Genomic DNA, 27,919 nt, shown 5'->3' on the forward strand with positions numbered 1-27,919 from the left:
CGAAAAGTGGCCGGTGCACACCCCTAGTATATGATAGTATAAGAAGGGAAAGGAGAAGTACATGAGGGTAGAGGGCCGTGCTCGTGAGTACTAACATTCTAAAGGTATGGGGCAGACAGACATGGGTGACACAGAAGGGGTAGACAGTGAGGAAGCCTCTTATGTGCATCTGCATACGCAACCATTTCTAGCAAAACGGCCTCCCATAACATGCCTATAAGATGGACCATCTTGTGCGTGCGCTAATCCACCTCCCTATCACCGCCAACTACATTTTCAACACATTTGTGATACCGGGCATCTCCCATGCCCCTCAATCAGTACTCTGGCTCTGTGTGCACACTATTTGGACGCATACGCAGTGCAACAGATGAATGCGCAGAAGAAAAAAATTGCTTCACTGCGTCCGACATATGCAGTGCGTGGGACTCAGAACCAGGCCACGTCTCTAGCATCAGTACAAAAATGTGATATCCTGGGCATGAAAATCGATCAGAGATTGATGCCCATCCCTACCTGTTCAGTTTTTCTGGGTGAGCACTTGCAGCCAGGGGCGTATCTTCCTATTAGAGCTCAGAATGTCAGAGGGAGCTGGGGAGTTGCTCCGCATGCTCAGCCACAGCTGCTCCCTCTCCCTCCTAACAGTAGGTGTTGACGCGGCTGCCGATCTCCTCCTCTCAGCCCCAGGTATGTGATTGTGTGTGTGGTGTGCCATGTACAGTATGTCTGCTATGTACACTGGTGGCCAAAATTGCGGACACATTTTGAAATTTGAATGTTTATCAACTTCGAATGCTTATAAAAAACTGTTTCACTACATGCAGTGCAATGATTCATATATCAAATGAAAGGAAATGTAATGCTGAATTCAGCACAATAAATAGAGGTCAAATATTTGCATTACAAGGGAAGTTATGCCGTGAAAACAACACTTAGGGTGAAAATCCCTGTGTACTGATGATGTTACTGTCCTATCAGTATTTCATTGGGTATCCTTTATTTTTCAAGACCGCAGCACAGCGACGTGATCCAGGATTCTGGTGTTAAGTGAAAATGGTCTTTCGTATGCAGCAATTGCGAGAGAAATTGGTAGGAATGTGACAACATCAGGAGTATGAAAGTTTTGTTTCCACTAACAGGAAACACAATCTATACAAAACAAAGAAGGAAAAGTGCACAACAGCTGTTGATGATAGGAGAATAAAACGAATTTGCGTCAGGGACAGATGGATGTCATCTGCGGCCATTAGCAGCAAACTGAGGGCCTGATTCAGACCCACTTGCGAGCGCTGAGCGCTTGCAAGCGGGTCGATGGCGCCCTAGTGCGCATGCGCATGACGGAGGGAGCTCCGTCGTGCGCATGCGCGAGACCCTCATAGCGACAGCCAAGCTGTCGCTATGGGTCTCGTACCAAAGGGGACATGCTGTCAATTGTGAGTGACAGCACGCCCCCTTTGGTGGGCATGCCGGGGGCGTTGCTGCCCAGACGGAGGTGTTCCCATGGGAACGCCTACCGTCTGGGGCCGGTCCCACTGACATCACTAATGATGTCAGTGGGAGTGCTTTTGGCTCTGATAGAGCCAAAAGCACTCCAGGGCTTGCAGCAGCGAGACCTTACCGCAGGGTCTCGTCGCAAGCGCGATGGTCTTGACCATCGCGACCATCTTTCTGGCCGCTCGCATAAGCTGTGGGTGGTCACCCACAGCTATGCGAGCGGCCAGGAGGCCGCTCCAATTTTAGGTAGGAGGGCCCTGATTCAGAGCGAGCGCTCTGGTCAGAGCGTCCGGCTCTGAATCAGGCCCTGAGTGCAACTGGTGTTTTTGTCAGTGCAAGAACGGTACGGAGAAGACTAACGGAGGTTGGTCTAAAAGGTAGGATTCCCCGGAAAAAGCCATTGCTGAATAAAAAGCAGCGGCAGAAATGAATACAGTGGGCAAAAGAACACATTGCATGGACAGAAGGTCAGTGGAAACAAGTGATATGGTGTGACGAAACTAAGATATCGATATTTGGTAGTGATGGGAGAAAATATGTGAGACATCGCATCGGGGAAGAGGTACATCCAGATTTTATTCAAGCGACAACAAAGAATCCTACAAGTGTTATGATCTGGGCATGTATGACAGCAGATACTGTAGGCCGCATTTATTTCATAGATGGCACACTGAACAGCAGAAGGTACATTGACACCATCCTACAACCAAAACTTCTACTTTCTATCAGGGATCTTTTTCTAGATAATGCCCCATTTTTTTTCCAGCAGGATTCAGCTCCCTACCACACTGCACAGACATACAAAAAGGGGTTCACAGAGAATGACATGCAGGTGCTGGGATGGCCAGGAAATAGCCCAGACCTGAACCCCATAGAACATTTGTGGTTCTGTTTGAAAAAACTGGCACATCTGAGGCGTCCATCCAATAAAAGACAATTAATTGAGGCTATAATTGTCTCATGGCACCACATAAAAAAGAAGGAAGAGCTCCAAACATTGGTTGGCTCAATGACACATCGCTGTGCTGCCGTCTTAAAAAAAAAAAGATACCCAATGAAATACTGATAGGACAGTAACATCATAAGTACACAGGGATTTTCACCCTAAGTGGTGATTTCACTGCATAACTTCCCTTGTAAAGCAAATATTTGACCTCTGTTTATTGTGTTGAATTCAGCATTAAATTTCCTTTCATTTGATATATGAATCCTTGCACTGCGTGAAGTGTAACAGTTTTTATAAGCATTCGTAGTTGAAAAACATTCAATTTTGTCCACCACTGTATATGTAGGTGCAGTGCTAGGTATGTGTGTGTGTGGTGTGCTATCTATATGTATGTGCAGTGCCAGGTATGTGTGCACAATCTGTGTGTGTGGTATGCCATGTACAGTATGTGTGTGCTATGTATGTGCAGTGGTAGGTATGTGTGTACACTGTATGTGTGTGGTGTGCCATGTACAGTAGGTGTGCTATGTATATGGATGTGTAGAGCTAGGTACAGTATATCTTTATCTGTTTACTACCTGACAAAGGGGGGGGGGGGAGCGCCAGTCCCTTACTTGCCAGGGGCGCTCGGACCCCTAGGTACACCCCTGGTTGCAGCTACAAAGCTGGTGGCTGCACACTGCTGAAGTGAGAAAAACACGACGCAGCCATTGTGAATCAGTAAATCACAAGGGACGGGATGTACTAAACGGAAAATGCATTAAAAACACAAGTTTTCGGGGCTTTACCGCATTTTTCGTATGTATCATCACCTGGCCGCTGGGTCTCCGATGCAGAGGGTAACGCCAGCATCGCGCTATGAGGGTTCTTCCCAGCATGCCCCGAAGCCGCCGTGTCACTCTGCGCCTGCTCAGATGGACTCCCGGGTCATAAACCCGGAAGTCCACAGTACAGTGCACATTGCAAAGGACAGCTCTTATCGGAAGAGCTGTCCTTTGTGTTACTGACCGCATGTTAGTACTTATGCAGTCAGTAGTGACGCGATGCATGGCGTTATGTACTCCGCAAGGTTAGTACATCCTGCCCAAGAGATCATTATATTTTAATGTACCAGCACAGGATCAGTAACCTATGCGTCCCATTTCCTCTCCCAGAGTCTCAGTCAGTGACGATTAGGCCTCCCGACTGGGCGGTGTATGCGTGCATCACATGGGTGCATCCCGGTGACACAATGCCGGCCTGTAGTAGTGCTCGTCGGTGCGCTCTGCTGCTCCTGCCAGTGATCAGAAGCTGCAGGCTGCGCTGCGGTCACCATGCTGTATTCCTCCGCCCTCTGCAATCTGGTTGCCGGCTCTTTAGTTCCTCAGCAGGTAACTGTATTGCTGGCGGCGCATGATGTGTAGGCAGCAGCTGGGAGGTTACAGTAGCAGTTCCCGTCAGTACTTTTATGCTAACCTTATATTATTTCGTACAACTGAGTAGCGGTATTCAACGTGCGGCCCTACAATTGCCGTGGAACTACACATCCCAAGCATGCCCTAATAGCAAAACGTGGCAGGATATGCTGGGAGTTGTAGTTCCACAGCAGCTGGAGGGTTGCATGCTGAATACCCCTGTCATACAGAATATAGCTGAGAGATCTTACAGGACTGTTACATGTGTTTGGCATAAACTACTCAGATTTAAGTAACATATGCAGAGTAATATGTGGGCAACATGAAAAACTACAAATCCCAGCGTGCCCAGTCAGCCTCACGGACGTCCCGTTATTTCAGAGGCTGCTGGCAAGGCGTGCTATATTCCCGCAATAGACCTGTCCTCATGCCTGGGACTCGGGAGCCAGCAGCCCGGCCATATTGCAGGCATACATTACACATGACATGGAGGGTGGGAGGGGCTCTCAGTCACTGACGTGTGTATAGGAGGAGGCTGCTGCTGCTGCTGTTCCTGTTCCGCTATAGGCGGAGAGATCTGTCAGCTTCTGGCGGGCTGTGTTGGCGGGAGAATCAGATCTCACCATCCGATCACTCACTCACTCGTTGTTGTTGTCTCCCCTCCTGCACCGCCATGCCGCTCGCTCCCATCCCGTCCTCTCCGTCCAAACGCTGCAAACCAGAGATCAGCAATTCGTCCTCTGCCGTGCTCCGCTTCGCCAAGTTATCCGAGCATGCCTGCTCCCCAACACGGGGCTCCTCCATGGCAGCCGGCTACGATTTGTACAGGTAGGTGGCTGGCAGCTGGTTATGAGCTGTACAGGTAGGTGGCTGGCAGCTGGTTATGAGCTGTACAGGTAGGTGGCTGGCAGCTGGTTATGAGCTGTACAGGTAGGTGCCTGGCAGCTGGTTATGAGCTGTACAGGTAGGTGGCTGGCAGCGACCTTGTGATCTGGTATACACTATATATTGATATATTGCCAGTGCTGCTCGATTCATTCATTTTGTAAACTTAATCAGGTTATGTGAGGGCGTTCTTTATTTGCAATAATAGTTTGACAGTGTTGGAGTGAAAGCTATACATACCATCTATATATAATGTGAGAACTATGGCTGTGTCCCCCATCTCCTTTTTGTTTTAATTCATCTTTTGCTCCTGTTTTTCTGTGTTATGTAGTGCGTATGACTATGTAATTGTTCCACAAGATAAAGCCATAGTGAAAACCGACATCCAGATTTGTGTTCCCACTGGGTGCTATGGTAGAGTTGGTAAGTTAATGGCTGCTTAATTCCTGTTAAATATATTTAGTCCATTCACTTAGCCCTTTTTTTGTGTTTACTAAGCAATACTTTATTCACTCTGCCCTTAGGGACTAAAGGGGGAGATGTATGAAGGGGCAATATGGGGGTTTAGTGGTATTAGTGCATGTTACGTGCGCTAATACCGCTTCTGCTTCAATGTAGGGTTGGGTGTTAAATGCCGGGTGCTCCCTTCATTATTGGCGCCACTATCTAAAAGAGCGTGCCGATGTACCACCCGGTGTATGAACGGTCAGCTATCGTTGCCCCACCACAGCTTGTGAGATCTTGCGCATGCCCAGTGGAGCCAACCGGGAGGTGAAACACAGCGCTGAAAACTAAGCTGATGTGCTGTTGGCTGTCAGAGATACCTAGTATGCGCACAACATCTATTCAACGGTGGTGAACGCTGCACTGCAATCTTTCCCACCTGCAGGACACTACGGCCTGTGGGTGGGGACAGAACCCGGCATGTTTTAGCTGAAACAGCCTAGCAGGGCCGCTAGATAAGAACCTCTTGGCCCATCTAGTCTGCTCTATAGAAACATACAATTTGTCTTTGATATCTATTGCGCATGCGCTATCTTTCCGACTACATCATTGGAAAGATGGTGCTGCCGGAAGTAGGTATAAGGAGGTTGGATGCTGCATGGGGACACACTGGCCGCTGGCACCAGTATGGGGGCCTGCTTTGCATTACTTCCTGATACAAGGCTTCATTGTAAATCCTGGGAGTGAAAGAGAAATAATGGAGTAATGTAATGCTTTTATTCTTGCACTATCTATCAATGGTATTCAATCGGGAAACCGACTGCCTTAATGCTGGCTTCCCGACTGTCATATCCCGGCGAGGGTGAAATGCCGGGCGTCTAGATGTAGACGCCTGACATTTACCCGACGCCAGGAGACAGGCGCCCGGCATCCTGATCGAAGGGATGCCGGGCACCGCGAGTGGACAGCCGCGGGGGGGAGGCTTAGGTTTAGGGCACCCGGGGAGGGGACTTGGGCACCCCCCTGGGAGGGTTAGGCACCACCGGGGGGGACTTAGGGTTAGGCACCGCCTCCCTTCCTCCCCCAGGGGACTTAGGTTTAGGCAGCGGGGAAGGGGGGTCACTTGGGGGGGTGGTTAGGGTTAGGCACCCCTAGGGAGGGTTAGGTTAGTATATACTTTAGCGACGATCGGGATTTCCAGCGCTGCCGGGCTATGCTCATCTGTTGGCCAGGCGCTGCCGGGAATTTCATACCGATTCCCTATCAGTCCATCCATGTTTACATCTACTACAACATTAGTGGCATCCTGTGCTTGCTCCTTTTACCACACAACTTTCCTTGCACCAGTGTGCATAGGTTATAACATGCTATGTTCCTTGCTCTCCCAGTTGAGTTTAGGCACAAAATAATTTCTAAAATTATTTTTTAAATTCAAAATACATGTAGCACAAGGCACTAGATAATATAGACAATTTAGAACCTGGTGACATGTTATCTAATGTGCAATCTTGGCCCTGCTTTTACTTTAAGTTATTTCAGTTTACTAATAATTTTATTCTTCAGAATAAATCTATCGTTTTGGAAAATGGATCTTTTGTTATTTATTGTAAAATGTAGAATTCTCAGGCAGTGTAGAATGTTATTTCTGCTTAGTTTTATTCAGGAGAACAGTACCATGGGGCAGAACCCCTCTCCCTTGCATGCTTGAAAATCCGTTTTATATACCCCTTCTGTAGGTCAATACTCACTGATGTGCCACTAAGTACATCAGGCATATTGTCCAGCCAGCAATAGGAGACATTCACATCCTGTTATGGATGTTCTGGGATTTTTTTTGAGTTATTTGAGCTGTTGGAAAATGGGGTGATAAGGTGTAGTTAAAAGCTCCAATCTTGAATATATGATATTGGGTCTTATACCCCATTTACACAGATATAAAAATCATGTGAACGCGCATCAACCTGTGATTTTTGTCAGTGTGAATGGATCCAACTCTGGTACTCTGCAGTGTTGGCCATGGGTTGTTCCTGTGCGATCCAGGTCACGATGACCTGGATCGTGCCGCCCGATTGGCAGGCTTCAGTGGTGCTTGAAGATTATATAATTTCCAAGCATCCACTGCAACGCCGCAAGAGCTGGGTCACTGCAGACCTGGCTCTGGTGTGAATGGCGCCGCCTCAGGAATATCCTGGGTCGCCGCCGCAGTATGAAACAGTGCTCCAACCCCCGGGCATTATTTGGCTAATATCATATATGTGACATGGCAGGTTAGCTGAATTTATAAGGCAGCGGTTGGCATTCCAAGGGATGGAAAACAAGTGGTGTGTGAGTTGTCAGATGATGAGGAGACTTTTATTTATGAGTAAAGGGGCTAGTTGAGGGAGGAGGGGTCTTAGATTAGGTGGAGGAGTAGTGAACGCTCACTAGGTTGGGGGGATGTAATAGGTTATGATGGGGTTGGACTATATAAAGTGGAGGTGGAGCCAGCCCTTTAGCGCCTTTCCTTGATGCGACACCCAACGCTACAGGTACAGGAGGCTGGGCGCACGGCTGGATGACGCTGGCTGCTCTCCTTGACCTGGAGGATTATTCAAGTAACTTTAATAAGCGGGTAGCAGGTGTGGGTTGATTTGGAGGTTTGGCACGTGGTGTTGCTGCGGGTTAATGGGTGGTTCTTTGGTGCTGTGGGGGGCTGGGGGTAACTTCCTGTGGTTGCTAACTGAAGAGGGGCAGGCGGCCAAAGGGGGATACGTTTGGCAAACAATATAGGTGGTGCGGGGCCTGCTGCTTCTACTTGTCTACCCAGTACTGTAGTCATGAAGTCCTGTCCTATCCACAATGTGTTTGACTTGCTGTCCAGGGACAATTCACACTGGGGAATATAATAGGTTTCAGGTGAGAAATATTTTAACTCTAAACTTCAGGGGGTATATTTAATAAGGGGTGGGTTTTCAGAAGTGTAGATGTTGTCAATAGCAATCAATCAAATTCTACTTAACATTTATCTAGCTCCTTCCAGAAGATAATAGTTAGAATCTGTTTGGTTGTTATGGGCAACATCTCCAATTCTAAAAACCTGCACTTTAGTAAATATACCACCCAGATCTGGCTGGTCAGTGGTTTGAAGCCTTTTGGCTTGTGTGTGCATAAACATTATGTAAATCCATGTGGAAGAATTGATACAAAACGGCTAAAATAGAGATTAACATCAATGGAGAGACTGATATAGTGCATACAGCTGTCTTTCTTAAAGTATGTGGTGGAAAATGGACAGGGGAATGTAGAATACTTTCTAGTATTCCCCTTCCTGTTTTATACCTTTGCAATGGTTGCTGTGTATTCTGTTGAGACTTTTCCAAATATCAGTATCTGGGGGTTCAGTTTCTTGTCCTGTTTTTGTATGTAACCCCCCAAAAAATAATTAAAAGGAATCATTTAAATAACCTGTGCAGATTTCATTTTTATTTATTTTAAAGGTTCATAGTTGGTGGATGGTTTCTTGACTGGGTTTTTTTTTTTTTTTCTCTTTAGCTCCACGATCTGGTTTAGCTGCCAAGCACTTCATTGATGTTGGAGGTATGTGTCTGTCTACATTTTTATGCAAAATGTATTAATGTAGACTGCACTGGGAAAAGCAAATTCTGGATTTTTTTTATTTTGTTTACACTGTACATATCGCATTAAAAAAAGACAAAGCTTGCAAAAGCACATCTACTGTAAAACGGATGGGCATATTTGAACAGTTCCTTCTCACAAATACCAATCTTTTTTTAGCGCAATCCCATTGAACAGTAACTTTTCTGAATACAGCATATTACCAGCTGCTTTCAGTTGGCATGTTCTCTTTCAAAGACTTTAGCTGGCCATACAATGAATAATAATTATAGCTAGCCAACTAAACGGCTAGTTGGAATGGTTATTATTCAGTGTACAGCCATGGGCAAAAGTTTTGAGAATGACACAAGTATTGGTTTTCACAAAGTCTGCTGCTTCAGTTTCTATGATGGCAATTTGCATATACTCCAGAATGTCATGAAGAGTGATCAGATGAATTGCAATTAATTGCAAAGTCCCTCTTTGCCTTGACAATGAACTTAGGGGCCGATTCAGACCCGAACACTAAGCTGCGCTCTCTCGCAGCCGTCAGGGGGCGGATATGCAATGGCCGCGATCGCACAGCCAGACTAAAGAATGCCCTCTGTCTTAGAGAGCAACGGCAGAGTGAACGCTCGCCTGTGTGCGGACGCTCACTTTTCTTACTTGGCACACCATCTCTTAGAAAATGTATGATTATTCAGTAACCTCGAGAGCCATCGGAGCTGCTCGCAGCCCTTAAGGTAGACCCTACCCCGCCGCAAGCACTGCGATCACTGCAGGCTGAAATACAGCCAGGTGACGTGTACAATGATGTTGACATGCTAATTATGCACGCCCAAAGAACGCCATTTTGAAGCTCAGATACGCCTGCGTTCGCACATCCACTTCCCCAGTTCTCCCGTACCTTCCCCTGTTACCATCCACAAACGGCACTATCTGTCACTCAAAGGAGCGGCCCATCTGCGGGCTTCGAGCGAGCGCTTCCCCTATCGTACAGACTGGTTCGCGCACGTCTATTTTGCCGCATGCCCAGACTGGCGACAATCTCCAATAGTGAGCGAATGAGGCTTAGCTTCCGGGACTGAATCGGCCCCTTAATCCCAAAAACATTTCCACTGCATTTCAGCCCTGCCACAAAATGACCAGCTGACCTGTTAGTGATGCTCTCGTTAACACAGGTAAGTGTTGATGAGGATAAGGCTGGAGATCACTCTGTCCATGATTGAGTTATGGTGCGTACACACGTAGCGATCAGTCAGCGATACAATATCGCTGGATGATAGTCATGCACCCTCCCTGGTGTGCTGGATGATTGATATCGATCAGCCAGCACACCACCTACTCACCGGCAACTATAGCGACCCGCGATCAAAGATCGCTGGTCCCTATAGTAACCTGCTCGATATCGAGCAAGTTGACCGGCATGCACAGCCGATGGACAACATCGCTATCGTCCATATAAATGACCGCATCGCTGGTCGATGGTGAGTTGGTAGGGACCATTTAAATGACCGATTTGAGCAATAATGGTAACGTTATCGTTCGAATCGATCATTTAAATCGCTACGTGTGTATGCAACATTAGAGTAACAGACTGGAAGCTTTAAAAGGAGGGTGGAGTTTGAAATCATTGTCATCATTGCTTTGCACAAAAAGGGCTTCACAGGCAAGGATATTGCTAGTAAGATTGCACCTAAATCAACCATTCATCGGATCATCAAGAACTTCAAGGAGAGAGGTTCAATAGTTGTGAAGAAGGTTTCAAGGCGCCCAAGAACGTCCAGCAATCGCTAGGACTGTCTCCTAAAGTTGATTCATCTGCGGGATCGGGGCACCACTAGTGCAGAGCTTGCTCAGGAATGGCAGCAGGCGGGTGTGAGTGCATCTTCACACACAGTGAGGCAAAGACTTTTGGAGGATGGATTGGTGTCAAGAAGGGCAGCAAAGAAGCTACTTCTCTCCAGGAAAAACATCAGGGACAGACTGATATTCTGCAAAAGGTACAGGGATTGGACTGCTGAGGATTGGGGTAAAGTTATTTTCTCTGATGAATCCCCTTTCAGATTGTTTGGGGCATCTGGAAAAACACTTGTCCGGAGAAGGAAAGGTGAGCGCTACCATCAGTCTTGTGTCCTAGTAACAGTAAAGCATCCTGAGACCATTCATGTGTGGGGTTGCTTCTCAGCCAAGGGAGTGGGATCACTCACAATTTTGCCTAAAAACACAGCCATGAATAAAGAATGGTACCAATACATCCTCCAAGAGCAACTTCTCCCAACTATCCAAGAACAGTTTGGTGATGAGCAATGCCTTTTCCAGCATGATGGAGCACCTTGCCATAAGGCAAAATTGATAACGAAGTGGCTCGGGGAACAAAACATCGACATTTTTGGTCCATGGCCTGGAAACTCCCCAGACCTTGATCCCATTGAGAACTTGTGGTGAATCCTCAAGAGGTGGGTGGACAAACACAAACCCACAAATTCTGACAATCTCCAAGCATTGATTAGGCAAGAATGGGCGGCCATCAGTCAGGCAATCAATGTTGATTGACAGCATGCCAGGGTGAATTGCAGAGGTCTTGAAAAAGAAGGGTCAACACTGCAAATATTGACTCTTTGCATAAACTTAATGTAATTGTCAATAAAAGCCTTTGACACTTATGAAGTGCTTGTAATTTTACTTCACTATACCATAGTAACATCTGACAAAAAGGTCTAAACACTGAAGCAGCAAACTTTGTGAAAACCAATACTTGTGTCATTCCCAAAATTTTGGGCCGTGGCTGTATGCTAACAAATGATTGTCGAAATGTGAAAAATGCTAAACGCCAATAAACAAAATGGTTGCTCCCAACTGTTCTGATTTGATAGACCTCCTACAAACAGATATAGTTCAAGTGTATGGTGAGAAAAAAAAAAACAATTTTCCCCAATTTTCTCTCCAGCTAAACTATTCTAATGTTACAGAAGTAGGTGGACACTGTTCGCCACCTTCTAGTGAGGAAAAAAAAAAAAAAAGTGCGTTGTCCTCCACAATTCTTAATCCGCACCAGTGCTTGGTCTAGAGTTAGCTGCCCAAAAATCCCCTCCAGATTTTAGGGTTGACAGTGCTTGGCTTTGACAGCCTGTGCTGGGGGAACCGTAGAGGGGAGAAAATGTGTGCCTGGTGCTTCCAGTTTAAGAAACGTGGAAGTGGTTGCCACTTTATTTAAAAAAAAAACAAAAAAAACATTGTACTTTTAAAGCTGACAAATGGTTTTTTGACCGAATAGTAAAGCTGCATACACACACCGATTTTGTTACCAACGATTTTCTGTCAGATCATCTGTCAAATTTTTTAAAGTGTAATGAACGATTTTTTTGAACTATAAACGATTTTTGCATATTCCCTTAATGAAAATCGTTCAGTTGACAAGTATGACTGAACTACAAACGTGAACGCGCATGAATGATAATCTTTTGACTCAGAAAGTGAATGATTTTAACAAACTATTATCGTTAAACAATATCATTTAACGATAATCGTTCAAAAAATTGTTTTTGTATGCAGCTTAAATAATGCTAAATCAAGCTTCTTCCCATTTTTAAAGTCCTCACTCAATGCCATGTATCATTGGCAGGTGGTAAATCTACCACCTGCTGTCCAGCCCTTTATTTAAATTGTGCTAGGCATCACATGATAATTTGATGAATATATGGAGAGAAAAGATATGTGACAATTTCTGGAGACAGGCATATCTATATATTAATAGCAGAAGGGCAACTTTTATGAGAAGACAAGTTTCTATGATGCCGTTGCCTGAGCAGGGCACATCATATACCAAGTGAAGAGTGATAAGGTGCCAGCCAATCAGCTCCCAACTGTCATTTTTCAAACACAGCCTGTGAGATGGCAGTTAGGAGCTGATTGGCTGGAACCTTATCACTTTTCACTCTGTCTCCTAACACTGCTTAGTAAATAGACCCCTAAAGGTCTTGGTCCGTAGATTTGCAGAAAAATTTGTGTTATTCGTTTCAGAGTATTTACAATGCATCATCATTGTGCTCTGTAAAATGACATTTGGTGAACTCTCCTTGTGCACCTGCTGGGATGTCAGGAAACTGAGTTATTTGCAGCCACAAATCTGGGCACGCCTTGCGGGGACCTCAATCACTGACTGCTGTTATTTCATTATCCACTTCACCTCGCATTGTTTACACGAAACATGCCTAGAGGCACGTGGAGGAACCCTTACTGGTCGCCCAGAGCGCACAAGTCAAAGAACAACTTATAAGAACAAGATGAACTGATACACTGCTTGCATTGGACATGACCTATTCACCACAATAGTACTCCTTGGGTCCCATGACGTGCAATGTGTGAACTGTGGTGCCCTACACTTCTTGGTAGAGGAGATTAACTGCCGTTTTTAAACTGCTGTCACAATGGAAATGTTTTGTTGCCCAATGTGGTTGTTCTACCATATTTAGCAGAACTCTAAGACACCAAATGACGGACTCATTATACCTATAATATCCTCAGTAACTAATATCCTCCATAACTAAAGGCCCCCATACATCAGCAATCTGAAAACCACTGTTCAACAATTTGAAGATTTATTCCCCAATTTTAGGATTTCCCAATCTAGCAATCTGTGCCCATACATTACAGATCTTTTTCAGTGATTTGCAGATCGATTGCAGCAAACACAAATCTGCCAATCTTGAAAGGCCCATCCTGTTACTAGTAACGGTCTGCAAATCTGCTGATCATCTCCATACACTAGCAATCTACAGCCCCAATCGATCCGTGAAATCCAACATGTTGGACCATCTGATTTAACAATTCCAATCACTTTTTGGTTGCAATCTGCGAAGCCCATACATTAGATTTTTATACACAATCGATTGCAAATTGCAGAATTGCCACAATCTAATGCTGATGTATGGGGGGCATTAAGGCTATTACCGCAGGGATTCCTTAGTTTTAGTTAATTAGAAAATCGTACAGCTGGTAGTGTATGGCCATTTTAAGATTGAAAAATGTATACACTGTCTTAAAAAAAAAAAAAAAAAAAAAAAAAAAAAAAAACTACCCATGTATAAACTATATATTCATGTCATGAATGTATTTTTAACTTTTTTTTTATTTAGTTATAGATTACCGTAATGTCATCCTAAATTAACAAAACCCCCTCAAAAACTTGTAAAGTAGAACGTCGGTGACGTAAATCTCGTACTCCAAGTGACTTCCTCACATATAAGATTACCTACCACTCTTATCGTAAGGTTCTGGACACTGCCAAAGAAACCTATTTGCAATCTCTCATCTCTGCTCAAGATTCTAACTCCAAGCAACTTTAATGCATTTTAATAATTTCTTACCCCTCCCACACCCAGCCCACCAGCTACTGTCAGTGCACAAGATCTTGCTTCCTATATCAAGGACAAGATTAATAAACTCCAAAATGAAATGGTATGCTCTTCCTCAGCCAGTGACATGCTCATTTTGATGAGGAAGATGGAGTATCCTACACTTCTCATCCTCCTACTCTACCACCTATTCTCTTGATCCTGTATCCTCACAAATCAGTACATTTATCTCCTGTGCTCATCCCAGCCTTAACTAAAATCTGTAATATCTCTCTACTGGTAACTTTAAATCACTGTTCAAGCATGCAGTGCTGACTCCTATTCTAAAAAAAAAAAAAGAAGGAATTCTAACCCTAAAGGGGCCTATCCGTTAGCAGATAAAACGAACGATATATCGTTCAGTTGTTCAATTTATCTGCTTTGGATAGGCCCTGAACGATGACAGATGTGCACTCCCGCAGCTGGTAAATTGTTGGTTAATTATAGCATATCGCTTGCAGATATTAGAAATATCTGGCAGTTTATATGCGGTAAACAACGAAAGATATTAGCAGCCGCTACAGACCACTGGAGAGGAAAAAAAAATCCACTCCCTGAATGATGGCATGCGATATTGTTCATCGTTCGTCTTTTGCCAAAATCTGTCATGTACATGACTGATATCTTTCAGCACAGCCACCGGAATTTTCAATAGATACAATATCTTTTGTCTTTCAGAATAACATCTGCTAATGGATAGGCACCTTATCTCTGTGCTAAATTTACCAAGCAGTGGTTTTGGTGTCATTTATATTTCTTATGGACAGCATTTACTAAAGGTCTGTTTTGATGTCTAAATTGAAACCTACGTCGATCCCTGGTGGTTTCTATATGACAACCTGCCGTGGAGTGTTCTACACTATGTAGACAAAAGTGATTGGACACTGATAACAAATAGATCAATTAGATTTTATTGACTTCAATACTTTGTAGGTCCATCATGTACAGTGATTACTGCAGACACCCTTCTTGGCAAACTGTCCACAAGTTCCTGGACAACAGGCTGAATGTTTTGCCATTCCACCTTAAGTACAGTGACCAACTACCAACTGTGACACTGAAGGTCGAGTCAGCCTAGAAAGCACCTGTCGCTCCAATTCGTCCCTGAGGTTCTAAGTGGGGTTAAGATCTGGACTCTGAGCTGGCCAGTCCATCCGGGTTACTGAATCTCCTGTATACCAGTCCAGCATTGCCCTGGAAACATGACAGGTGGCACTGTCGTCCTGATTAAAACATTTGTTTTGTTAGAACTGCAAGTTCTTGGGCCTCCCTATGAAGTGTTCTTGCCGTAAGTGGTCATTTTGAACTTGCGTGCAATGGTATTAATTTCGCTTGCTCGGGGGTGTCAAATCACTTTAGTCTACACAGTGTATTTGTCAGTGGTTTCTATAGAAGTAGAAATATATAGATGTAAAGTGATTTGATAATTGTGGTTGTTTTTTTTTTGCCATGTTTCTTCTGTATTTGTCTTTGAGCTGTGTTTTCCATATAGTATGATTGTATTTTGTTTTTGTGTGTGCAGTAAGCGTGATTGTTAATTTATTTTTTTTTTATTTTCATTTGTGCATTTCTGTTAAAGACCAGTGAGAAACATCATAATCCTCCATAGAACAACTGGATGATATTCCTGTCAATTAATTGCCTGTCAAAATCAATTGATTTACCTGCTGTTTCAACTGTCCTAAGGCTAGAAAGTTTTTTTTTTTTTTTTTTTTTTTATTAGGTGGTTTTCAAAAAACCCTGATTGATAAATCCGGGGATTCTATTCTTAGTCTTAAACATCGATGGAGCTTTGATATTCTATAGTGTGCTTTGGTGGCTGTTTTGTGATTGGTAAATCTGCGGATAGCAAAACCACCACCAAACCGTCTTGTTTAAAACCTGCCGCTTAGTAAATTTTGCCCTCACTTTTACACTCACAATTTATTGGATCCACTTCAGTAAGTATTTTGTTCACAGCACTTCAGAGATGGCACTGAGTAAGGTAGTGAATGTATTCTTTCTACTTCAGGGTCCATAGGGTATCCACAGGATACCTTGGGGGTATAGGTGTGACGTCAGTCGCAGGGCACCAAAGAGTTAAGCTTTCAGCCTCCCAGGATGCACTAGATCCCCCTCCTATACCCCGCCCCCGAGCCAAGGCACCTCAGTTTAGTTTGGTGCCCGGCCGGAGTCGGGTGCACCTGTTGGAGTGTGGATTAGAAGAGCCCCTGAAGCTTTTTCTTCATGCAGCTGTGGCTGCACATCTGGATGAACAGCATGGACAGTCAGTCCTGACGTCCATGTTGTCTTCCCTACACCCCGCCGGTACCAGAACGCCGGTACTGATCCGGGGATGCTGGTGGGCATCTGGGGTCACAGCTAGCGGTGACCCCAGATGTTCCGGACCATGGCCGGATTCAAGGGGGACAGAGGTAAGCAGCGGGGTCCCGCGGTGGGTCCCTGCTGATCACATGGTCCTAAGTCCCCAGGCAGGGGGCTCCCTGGGGACTGGCTGCAGCGTGGAGCCAGGCGACCAACCTGCGCTTCCACTACCCTCTGGGACAGTGGACCGCAGCAGAGCGGTAGCGCTGCAGCGTCCCAGGGGTTAAATGCATGCTAGGGGAGCGCGCCTTCCCTGTCTCACAGCCGGCGCCTCCCCCGCTGCACACAGCCATCCCTGTTCTTTCTGCTAAGCCCTTGCGGTGCGTTGCTGCAGGGTGGTCTCTCGCCTATTTAATATATAATTGGTGAGAGGGGTCACATACGTGGCGCCATCATGTCTGAAAGTGATTTTCCCCTCCGGCTACAGTGTACCACGTGTAAAGTACCGTTAGCGGAGGGGGAGGGTAGCGCGGAGGGCCTTTGCCGGCAGTGTTTGTCCATGGCGCGGCCTCTTACGGTTACAGCACCGGTACAGGAGCCGCCCTGGGCTTGTTTCGCTCAGGCGCTAACAGCTTTAGTGGGCCAGTTAGCTCCGCAGCCCGCGTTTACTCCGATGGGTTTGTCCCAGCAGTCTGTGGTGTCGTCACCCAGGCAGGGTTTCCCACGACAATTGGTGGTACCCCAGTGTCTCCCTATTTCCCCGCTCCCGGTTTCTCAGGAGCCAGCGTGGGTTAACTCCCTGACGAGTTCTGTACAGCACTTGTCGGATGTGTTGCAAGGGGAGTCTGTGATGCGGCCTCATAAACGGCCGGTGGGGTCTCTGTCCGCTCCTTATGAGGATGACGAAGGGACGTCTGCTGATGGGGAGATTCTGGATCCTTACGATCAGGAACCTCTCCATACTAAGGACGCTGATGCTGCCTGAAGTCCGCTTATTCCCTTGCAGGGGGGGCAGCACGGCCGGCTATGGCCATTTGCTGGGTTGCCAGAGCGATGGAGCGCTGGGCGGATTCATTAGAGGCTTCTTTTGATTCCGACTGTCCGGCCGAACAGGCGGAGTTGATTGGCAATCTCCGTGATTCGGCCACCTACATCAACGAGGCGGCTCTAGACATTAGTACTCTGGTGTCTAGAATTTCTTCAGCAGCGGTAGCTGCTCGTCGCACCTTGTGGCTGCGATCCTGGAAGGCGGACGCAGATTCCAAGAAGGGTCTGGAAGCGTTGCCGTTTACCGGAGAAGTTCTCTTCGGTCCGGATCTGGATAAGATTGTGGCCACGCTGGCAGCAGCCAAATCGGCTTGTCGGCCGCTGCTCCTTCTGGTTCTGGACCATCGTCCTTTCGGTCATCTAGGGCTCAGGGCAGGCCCAAACCACATTCGTTTCCTCGTCAGGCTGGCCCTAGGAAATCGGTCAAGCCACGGAAGCAGGCATGGAGTACCAGACGTCCGGCCCCCAAGCCAGATGACAAGCCTGCGGCCTGACGGTCCGGGCCTCCCTTTGGGGGATCCCAGGGTGGGAGGCCGCCTGCTGCAGTTCGCACAGTGTTGGTCGGCACTACGACAGACACTTGGGTTCTGGAGGTGGTTTCCCACGGGTACGCCCTCTCCTTCCGACACAGACCCCCGGCTCGATTCTTCACCACGGGTCTACCATTAGACCGGAACAAGGCTACGGAGCTGCGGAAGGTATTGCACACTATGCTCCAGGCTGGAGTTATAGTGCCTGTTCCATTATCCCAGAGGGGCCAGGGTTTCTATTCAAATCTTTTTTTGGTACAGAAACCCAATGGGTCGTATCGTCCGATTCTCAACCTCAAAGCACTCAACAAGTCTTTGCGGGTACCGAAGTTTCGGATGGAGACCCTACGGTCCATCATTCTGGCACTGGAACCTGGGGACTACATGGTGTCATTGGACATACAGGACGCTTACCTGCATGTCCCTATTCTTTTGCGCCATCAACAGTTCCTCAGGTTTGCAATCCGCTGCGACCACTTACAGTTTCGGGCGTTACCTTTTGGCCTGGCGACAGCACCACGTGTTTTCACCAAGGTGATGGCGGTCATGGCGGCTTCTCTGCGGCTGCAGGGAGTCCGCATGTTGCCGTACTTGGACGACCTGTTATTGGTGGCGGGATCTCCAGAGCTCCTGTTACGCCACTTGGACCTGACCATTGCCCTGCTGCAACGGCACGGCTGGCTAATCAACTGGCAGAAGTCCACTCTAATCCCGTCTCGGAGGATTCTGCATCTTGGATCCTTATTGGACTCGGGACAGCAAAAGATCTTCGTGATGGAGGAAAAGATCTCTGCTTTGCAGTCAAGGGTGCGCAGTTGTCTGCACAGCCGCTGGGTGTCTCTACACTCGGCGATGAGGTTACTGGGCTCCATGGTGTCGGTGTTCGACATGGTGGAATATGCCCAGTTTCACTCCAGACCTCTGCAGCACCTGATCCTGTCAAAGTGGAACGGGCTGCCTCAGTCTCTGAAGTCACAGACGATTGTGTTCACCCCGGAGGTTCGCCTGTCCCTTGCTTTTTGGTTACAGACGACCCACCTCAGCGAGGGACGTCCGTTCTGGGTTCCAAATTTAGTCCTGTTGACAACGGACGCCAATCTTCGGGGCTGGGGAGCAGTTTCGGGTCCACATTTGTTCCAGGGCAGGTGGACGCCGACAGAAGTGGAGCTTCCAATCAATATCTTGGAACTCTGTGCGGTCTTCAATGCTCTCCAGCAGGCACATCTGTTTCTCCAGGGTCACCCGGTACAGATCCAGTCGGACAACGCTACCACCGTGGCCTACATAAACAGGCAAGGAGGAACCCGAAGCCGGGCGGCTCTCGTAGAGGTGTCTCGGATCCTGGTTTGGGCGGAGCGCAATCTTCCGGCCATATCAGCGGTCTTTATCCCGGGAGTGCTCAATTGGGAGGTGGACTTTCTAAGTCGCCAGGACGTTCATCCGGGGGAATGGTCCCTGCACCCGGACGTTTTTCAACTACTGGTGGACAGATGGGCTCTCCCAGAGATCGACCTCATGGCGTCCCGGCACAACAACAAGTTGCCGGTGTACGGGTCTCGCACAAGAGATGAAGGGGCGTCTCTGGTGGATGCTCTGTCCGTCCGGTGGACGTTCCGGTTCGTATACCTGTTCCCTCCGGTCTCCCTTCTTCCACGGGTAATCCGGAAATTCAAACAGGAAGGAGGGACGCTCCTGTTGATAGCTCCCGCGTGGCCCAGACGGCACTGGTTCTCAGACCTTCAGGGTCTGTCCGTGGACAGTCCTCTGCGGTTGCCGCTACAACCGGACCTCCTGTCTCGGGGTCCTTGTCGTCACCCGGACCTGACTCAGCTGTCTTTGACGGTGTGGCTGTTGAGACGGCCATGGTGAGGTCCCGGGGGTTTTCCAGCTCTGTGGTGCGTACCATGTTGCGAGCTCGGAAACCGTCTTCCGCGAGGATATACCATCGCGTGTGGCATACGTTCTTCCAGTGGTGTCGACCGAGAGGTTATGCACCGCGGGAGTTTCGTCTGTCTCGGATTCTCGCCTTCCTGCAAGCGGGACTAGATCATGGGCTTCGCCTTGCTTCTTTGAAGGTACAGGTTTCGGCCCTGTCTGTCTGGTTTCACCGTAGGATTGCTACAATCCCGGATGTGCGCACCTTTATGCAAGGTGTTGTCCGCATTTAGCCGCCCTTTGATCCACCTGTGGCGCCTTGGGATTTGGCTGTGGTTCTGAGGGCTCTCCAAGGACCGCCGTTTGAACCACTGGGATCAGTGGATCTTAAATGGCTAACAGCTAAGACTGTTTTCCTTCTGGCTATTGCTTCGGCCAGACGTGTTTCTGAGTTAGGGGCTCTTTCTTGTAGACCCCCTTTCTTGGTTTTTCATGGGAACAGGGCAGTGCTCCGCACTCGGCCCGAGCTTCTTCCCAAAGTTGTTTCCCAGTTTCATGTTAACGAGGAAATCGTTGTTCCGGCCTTTAACTCACCGGGTCTTTCCGTGGGTGAGGCCTCTTTGGATGTTGTGCGGGCCTTAAGGACTTATGTGGACCGCACTTCTTCGTTTAGGAAGTCGGACGCTTTGTTTGTCCTCTATGGCTTCCGTAAAAAGGGTTGGCCTGCTTCAAAGCAAACTTTGGCAGCCTGGATCCGTATGGCTATTTCTGAAGCTTATCTTCATGAAGGCCTACCGGTTCCTCCTTCTCTGAAGGCTCATTCCACTAGGTCTGTGGGTCCTTCGTGGGCAGCTCGACGTGGTGCCTCTGCAGTCCAGATCTGCAAGGCTGCTACGTGGTCCTCTGTCCATACCTTCGTGAGGTATTACATGTTTGACACCTTCGCCTCTCCGGATGCTTCCTTCGGGCGGCGGATTCTCCTTTCTGCACAGGAGCGTCCCCACCCTTAAAGGATACTGCTTTGGGACATCCCCAAGGTATCCTGTGGATACCCTATGGACCCTGAAGTAGAAAATATGATATGGTAAGAACTTACCCTTGTTATCTCTATTTCTACGAAGTCCATAGGGTTCCACAGGACTCCCGCCCTGTCGCACCTGTGCTGCAGATGGGCTTTGCTCTGGTCACCGGTTTTCCGTCTCCCTCTGGTGAGAATGTGATTCTTGTATGTGTCCAGATCTTTGTTCTCTCTCTTCCTTCTCCTCCTCCGGCCTATGGCTTGGTAACTAACTGAGGTGCCTTGGCTCGGGAGCGGGGTATAGGAGGGGGACCTAGTGCATCCTGGGAGGCTGAAAGCTTAACTCTTTGGTGCCCTGCGACTGACGTCACACCTATACCCCCAAGGTATCCTGTGGAACCCTATGGACTTCGTAGAAATAGAGATAACAAGGGTAAGTTCTTACCATATCTCATATTTTTAGCGGTGAAAACGCCAAAAAAAAGTCGAAAATGGAGAAAAAAAGAAATACATTTTCTCCATCCCACACCAGGAGAAAAAAAATTTGCAAAATCCCTATTTTTGGCTAAAAATGTGGGAATTTCTTTCAGAACCCTTTGGACACAACCTCCCCTTAATGATAAATTACCCCCAATTTTTTTCGTAAGTTGCGTACTTGGGCAAAAAATTACCGCGCAAATCTTGGGCAAAAAACAAACAAATGTTTTGAAAATGATAGAAAGCTATTTTTTTCCAGGAAATTACCATTCCAAGTAAATTGGGGGTACGGTAAAATAGATGCAAGTATATTTTCGTGTTGTAAAAAATGCAATTTTAAAAAACTTTAAACCGCCTGCTGTGACCGCGTACGATGTTTAAAACACTTGACTCATCCATACCGCCCCTAAAAAGCAGACCCAATACGATAAGACCATTTTCAACTATTCTTTTTTTTTTTTCTGCCAAAGTACACAACTTACAAAACTTGTTTGCGGTAATTTATTTTTAGGGGGGAATGTCCAAAGGGTTCTGAAAGAAATTCCCACATTTTTAGACAAAAATAGGGATTTTGCATTTTCGCCGCTAATTGAATATGGCCCTAAGTCTAAAGACCATTACCAACTTCCTATATTTCTAGATCTCTTCTGCATTTGACACTGTTGTTCGCTCTCTTCTCATACAAACACTACAATCTCTAGGTCTAGGTTGTGTTTTTTTTTTTTTAATATATACATACTGTATTTTCATTTGTGCATTTCTGTAATAAACGGAGTATGACCAGTAAGAGACATCATAATCCTCCATAGTCCAACTGGATGATATTCCTGTCAGTTGCCTGTCAAAATCAATTAATTTACCTGCTGTTTCAACAAACACAACTGTCTAAGGCAAGTCAGTTGTTTTTTTTTTTTTTTTTGGTGGTTTTCAAAAAACCCACACAGCCCTATCCTAGTTCTCATCCTACCTGTCTAATTGCTATTTCAGTGTTAGTTTCTCTGACTCCACCTCCTCATTGCTATCAGTTGGAGTATCTCAAAGCTCTCTTATGATTTTCTTTATATATACTACATCTCTTGCCAAACTTTTATAAGCTTTTTTTTGGGGGGGGGGGGGGGGGGGATTTCATTATTATCTGTATGTAAATGATACTCAAATCTACCTATCCTCCCCAGATTTGTCACAATCTGTATTGGCCAGAGTTACTGAATGTCTTTCTGCCATTATATCTGGGATGTCTTCTCGTCACCTCAAAATTAATCTTTTCAAAACAGAATTAATATTTTCACCGGCCAGTAGTATTTATTGACTTGGTATCACTATCACTTTTGATAACTCGACAATCAACCCTACCCCACAAGCTTGCTGCCTAGGTGTTATCCTTGACTCTGAACTGTGCTTTGTTTCCAAATAATGTTACATACGTCTAAAAAACGTATAATCAGAATACTACCATATTCTACATGAGACACTGCAAAAACTCATCTATTGCATTGATTATTGGCATGGTCTCTTATTGGTGTTCCCCCAAAACACTCACCACTACAATCCATTTTGAATGCAGCTGTGAAGCTAATCTTCCTTGCTACCCATTTGTTTGCTGCTCTGTCCCTCCATTGGTTACCTGTATTCTACAGTATTTAATATAAAACCCTTTCACTTAAACATTAACTATTAGCCAAACCACACCAACATACTCACGTAACTTAAAATATCTCCCAATCCAACCTCTCTGCTCTGCACAAGATCAGCGTCTCTCATCCACACCCATCAACTCTTTTCAGGCTGCACCCTCTCTGTGGAATGCACTCCCACGCACAGTAAGACACTCCTCTAGTCTCCAAACCTTCAAGCGTTCCTGAAAACTCAATCTTCAGATAAGCTTATCAAATTATATAACCTCCATAAGATAGCCTACCCAAGTACATCTTCTCTATAGTCCACATATAAGTTTACATATTTTCTTTCTTCACTTTCACATTCGGCTAATCCCAGGCCAACATTCCTTTGTGACTGGCCACCAACAGCCTCTGCACTATGAGGGGGAGGGTATGATGTGCTGCTGCTTACCTCCTGTGGTAGGGTTCGGTCCACCCATGAGTTCTCACGCAAACCCCCCCCCGGCTACCTCATAGTGCAGCCTGGATTTAAAAGAGTTTATGGGGACAACACCATCGTTTGGTATTAACTTCCAGAACAGAAGCATGAAACCCCTTAGTATTCGGGAAGGAGTCTTTGTTAGAGGATGTCTCCATCGCCATATAATTTCAAATGCCTGCTTCTGACGGGACAAATGAACTCTGAATGCAGTCTTTACTGTGTATATGCACTCAAATTAACAAATAGCATATGTCAACTGAAGTAAATTGGGTAGGGCTTATCAGAAGGTAAATAGCCTATAGGGGATGGCTTTAGTTGTAAGCTTTTTTGTTTTTTTCCATAGTGAGTGCTTGCTTATTATACAGGTTAGCCTTAAAATAAGGGAACCTAAAAAATAAATTGAAATAAGAATCTCACTTGCAGGAGTAGAAACATTTATATGGGGGAATCTGGGTGGGGGTTGATCTTGAAAATAATTGAATGCCCTTGTGCTTCCATGTGATACGTCCTCCTTTACAGGTATATAATCAGCGTCCTTTTTGTAATACGCTATTTATAGCATGCTCTTGATGCACACATTGCTATTCCTCTGCTTTTGGGTACATACTTTTACATGACACATGGTCATTATTAGCTGTTGGAGCTGTCTTATTGAATGATGCTTTCCTCTGCTGCCTGGGGAGAAAAGCACACTAGACAATATGTATGCCCAATCCCACACTGTAAAGTGTGTACCCACAATGCGCGCCCATGGTGCCCAACTTCTGGGTCGTGCACGGACGACTGAGCAACCCAGCTGCTGACGCCGGAAAGTTCAATGTTGCCAGTGAACGACATATCTGGTGGCCAGTCACCAGATCATGCAGTGTGTACCCACCACACCATATATCGTTCATCGGCACCATCCGACGATCGTCTAATGTGTACCTACTTTTAGAGGATATATTGTATTCTTTTGCCAGCTGTCTCCTTTAAAAAAAAATATATATATATATATATATATATATATATATATATATATATATATATATATATATATATATATATATATATTTTATTTTATTTTTTTCTTTATTTTCTTTTGTGGGGTTCCCCCCCCCCCCCCCCCCCCTCTGCGATGCTTGTCTTGAAATATTGTATTTTTATTACCAAAGATTTTGAATACTCTATAGAAAAACAAACACAATGCAACATTGTGCTCTCCTCCACAGCTGGAAGGCGTAGACCGCTTTCAGAGCCAAGAGCCTGACGCAACAGCTTGTATTGAGGGCCATCAAATTAACCTGCCAGCACCAATGTGACTTTTCCACTGATTGCTATGTTCTTTCCACCCATATTACACAAAGTAACATGTCATTTCTTCATTGCAAAGACTGCTCCACATTTTTGCTGTGTTCATTTTTTATTTTTTTTGCTTAAATATATTTTCTTCAGTGCTTGTATATTATAGTCCTGTTTCCTTCAGGGAAGCACTTTATTTACCAATTTTGTCTCCTTTCCATTTAGCTGGTGTTATTGATCAGGACTACAGAGGAAATGTTGGGGTTGTGTTATTTAATTTTGGAAAAGAGGCATTTGAAGGTATGTAGTCTCGCAGGATAACAAACTTTTTCATAAAAAGATTTGGTGAATTGCTATATTTAGGGACTAAACCCAATTATAAGTTGGGCTTATAGAAGCCCCTTTACTAATAACATTCTCAAATATGTGAGGTGTGTTTTTGTATGTATGAAGGTGAGATCAGTTGTGATCTTGGGGCGCGGTAATGTCCTGCACTAAAGTCCGTTAAGTGTAGATGCGATCGATTATGCGTACGACAGCATTTCAGCCAAGTGAATAAAATAAATTGAGTACTGATGTCCTTGCTTAAGAGGTAATTGTGGGGAATTAAATTCAGTGAAATGCTAAATAGCCGCTAATTCAGCACGCTGTTTGCTTTGTCGGGAAGCTCTTAAGTTGGAGAATGCCAGTTCTTGCGACTTTACCTGCGTTTTTAGCCATGAGAACTGACATTCTCCAACTAAAAGTGCCGGCAGTAAGGCTGGTAGCGCCGCACTAAGTCGGCAAACAGCTGCGCCGCCGTAACTTTAGTCGGATTTCTCCTCTCATCCTCAGGAGGGTGCAAGAAGAAATCCTTTTAGCCAGACCAACAGAGCGCTGAAGTGAATAGCTCCGGGAGCTCCCTTTTAATATATGGTCACAGAAGTTGGGGAGTTCTGCTGTAGTAGCCCTTTAAATGAACATTCTGATGTATCCAGTGTGTTTGTAATATCAAGTTCTTTATAACTTGCAGACCTTCCAATATAGGAACACTTCTGCCTTGAACATAGTTCAACTTCCCACTTTTACTGTGGTTACTTATGTTAAATTTGTACACTTAGTTTGGAAACTAAGGGCCTGAATCATTATGGACCGCAACTGCAACAGTGTATGCAGTTGACCGATGGTCGTGTATTGCGCATGCATCACGGTGCGCATCTGTGAAGGCTACACTGTAATCTTACTGCGATTACGCAGAGCATTGGTAAGCCATCGCAGAGTGAGTGACAGGCAGTGAGCATTTGGGGGTGGTGACGGGGGAGTGGTTGGAGAAACGCAGGCGTGCCTGTCCATTTGAACACCGTTACATGGGCGTGCCTAAATTAGGCACTGCGAAGGCATACGCACTTTGAGTACTTGCTGCGTGCAACGAGGTTGGCAAATTTCTAAGTAAAGTCAGGGCTGCTGTAATTGTGCGTGAGGAGTAGATGGTGCTCGAGGTTTCCAATGTATACGTAGGACTGCTAGGTATTATGGATGTGAGATGGCGGTAATGGGAGGCAGTGGGCGTCTTTATACTGGCAGTGCGATGGCATTGCCATAGTGTTCATTAGCATTTTTTTGGAGCAGACCTGCGTGCGGTTACGGATCTGCAATAGCGATCTGTAATAAGGCAAGCCCTACGTTTTTATACCTGGTGGAAGAGTCATGTTGGAATGTCTGGATCTGTAAGTTCATGTTTGTCACATTTAAACAGCAGCTACTGTATACATAAAACCTATTATGACATTTCTCAAATGTGGCAGGTTAGATGAGGGATGTGCTAAACATATCTGTGCAAACCTGTGGCAAATTTTGATTATTACCTTGCACAATAACCCCAGTAGGTAATGGACTTGTCTCAGAGTTGGGAACAAAGCAAAAAGATCTTGTAACTGTGCCCAATAGCAAAAGCATTTTGCACTGCAGGTAAAGAAAAGTAAAATTTGCAGAGCAATTTAAATTTGACAGGGGTGTCATATATCAAATCTACATTGCAGTGTATAAATAAATCTGTCCAGCATTTGTTGGCTACATGCAAATCGGGCAATATTTTACCCTGGATTTACAAATACATGTTCCCCTTTCCTTGCAGCACGGTTTGTCCAGGTGCAATTACTTGCTCTTTTTCTTTAATCCTAACCCACAATCCGCCCCAATGTGTTCACAGATAAGAATACTTTTGGCGATACTTGGCTGTCATAGATAAATGCTGCTCAAGGATTTGGCAGTTTAATTCAGCAACAGTTCTGGTTTTTTTTTTTCTTGGTCTTTTTACATGCTGACAAATTGTTATTGGTTGTCTACAGTTCAAACGAACGCTAAATTCCATGCAACACAAGTTGTACATTCTCACATTGTCACACTTTGTCAAGTGACTGAACCATTCTTCATTATGCTTTGAATCTACAGTTAAGAAAGGTGACCGAGTAGCTCAGCTGATATGTGAAAAAATTATGTATCCTGATCTTATGGAGGTTAAAGTAAGTGACCACATCTAAATAATGTGTTTTGATTAGTTGGATTGTATGGGTCTATAACAGAATATCATTTTATTATTGTTTGTTTCCTCTTGAGTTTGTTATCCAGTCGTAAATGTTTTCAATCTCTCCATATTATAATTCCCCCACCCCCTTTTATACATTATACACATTTAAAAAAAAAAAAAAAAAAAAAAAAATCCATCTATTGTATAGAAATCACAAATTTTCTATCCCTTTTTCCTATTTTCCAGACTTTAGATGAGACAGAGCGAGGTGCTGGTGGATTTGGTTCAACCGGTCAAAACTGACTAAAACAAATAGAAAAATGAAATTAAGTCCATTTCTTATTGTTTCTGTTCACTTCCCACAACTTTGACTGAAGCTACAGTTGAATCGTTACAAAACACTGGTGAAAATATCAAAGTTGACATTTTTGGTTATGTTCTACTCTTGAAGCAAGCATATGTTGTTGTTGTTGTTTTTTTGTAGATTTTTTTTTTTTTTTGTATTTGAATAATAAAATTTCTCTTATGTTTTGAAGTACTGTGGTGATGTACAAGTGGCCAAGCTCAAATCTTTGTTTTCACATCACAAATAGGGAATCTTGTCTAATCCGTAAGTAGGACACTGGAC

General features: G+C 45.4%; 1 protein-coding gene across 1 annotated transcript; it reads left to right on the forward strand.

Moving 5' to 3' along the window:
• The first annotated feature begins 3,975 nt into the window (after positions 1-3,975).
• On the forward strand, positions 3,976-27,826 carry DUT (deoxyuridine triphosphatase). The gene is made up of 6 exons (XM_088472974.1): positions 3,976-4,662; positions 5,051-5,142; positions 8,695-8,739; positions 25,011-25,085; positions 27,216-27,286; positions 27,538-27,826. The coding sequence occupies exons 1-6, from the start codon at positions 4,508-4,510 to the stop codon at positions 27,592-27,594; spliced, it is 495 nt and encodes a 164-aa protein (XP_088329100.1). The 5' UTR covers positions 3,976-4,507; the 3' UTR covers positions 27,595-27,826.
• Positions 27,827-27,919: the final 93 nt, after the last annotated feature.

Source organism: Taudactylus pleione, unplaced genomic scaffold (assembly GCF_031769625.1).
Source record: "Taudactylus pleione unplaced genomic scaffold, aTauple2 ptg000129l, whole genome shotgun sequence".
In the NCBI taxonomy this organism is placed as follows: domain Eukaryota; kingdom Metazoa; phylum Chordata; class Amphibia; order Anura; family Myobatrachidae; genus Taudactylus; species Taudactylus pleione.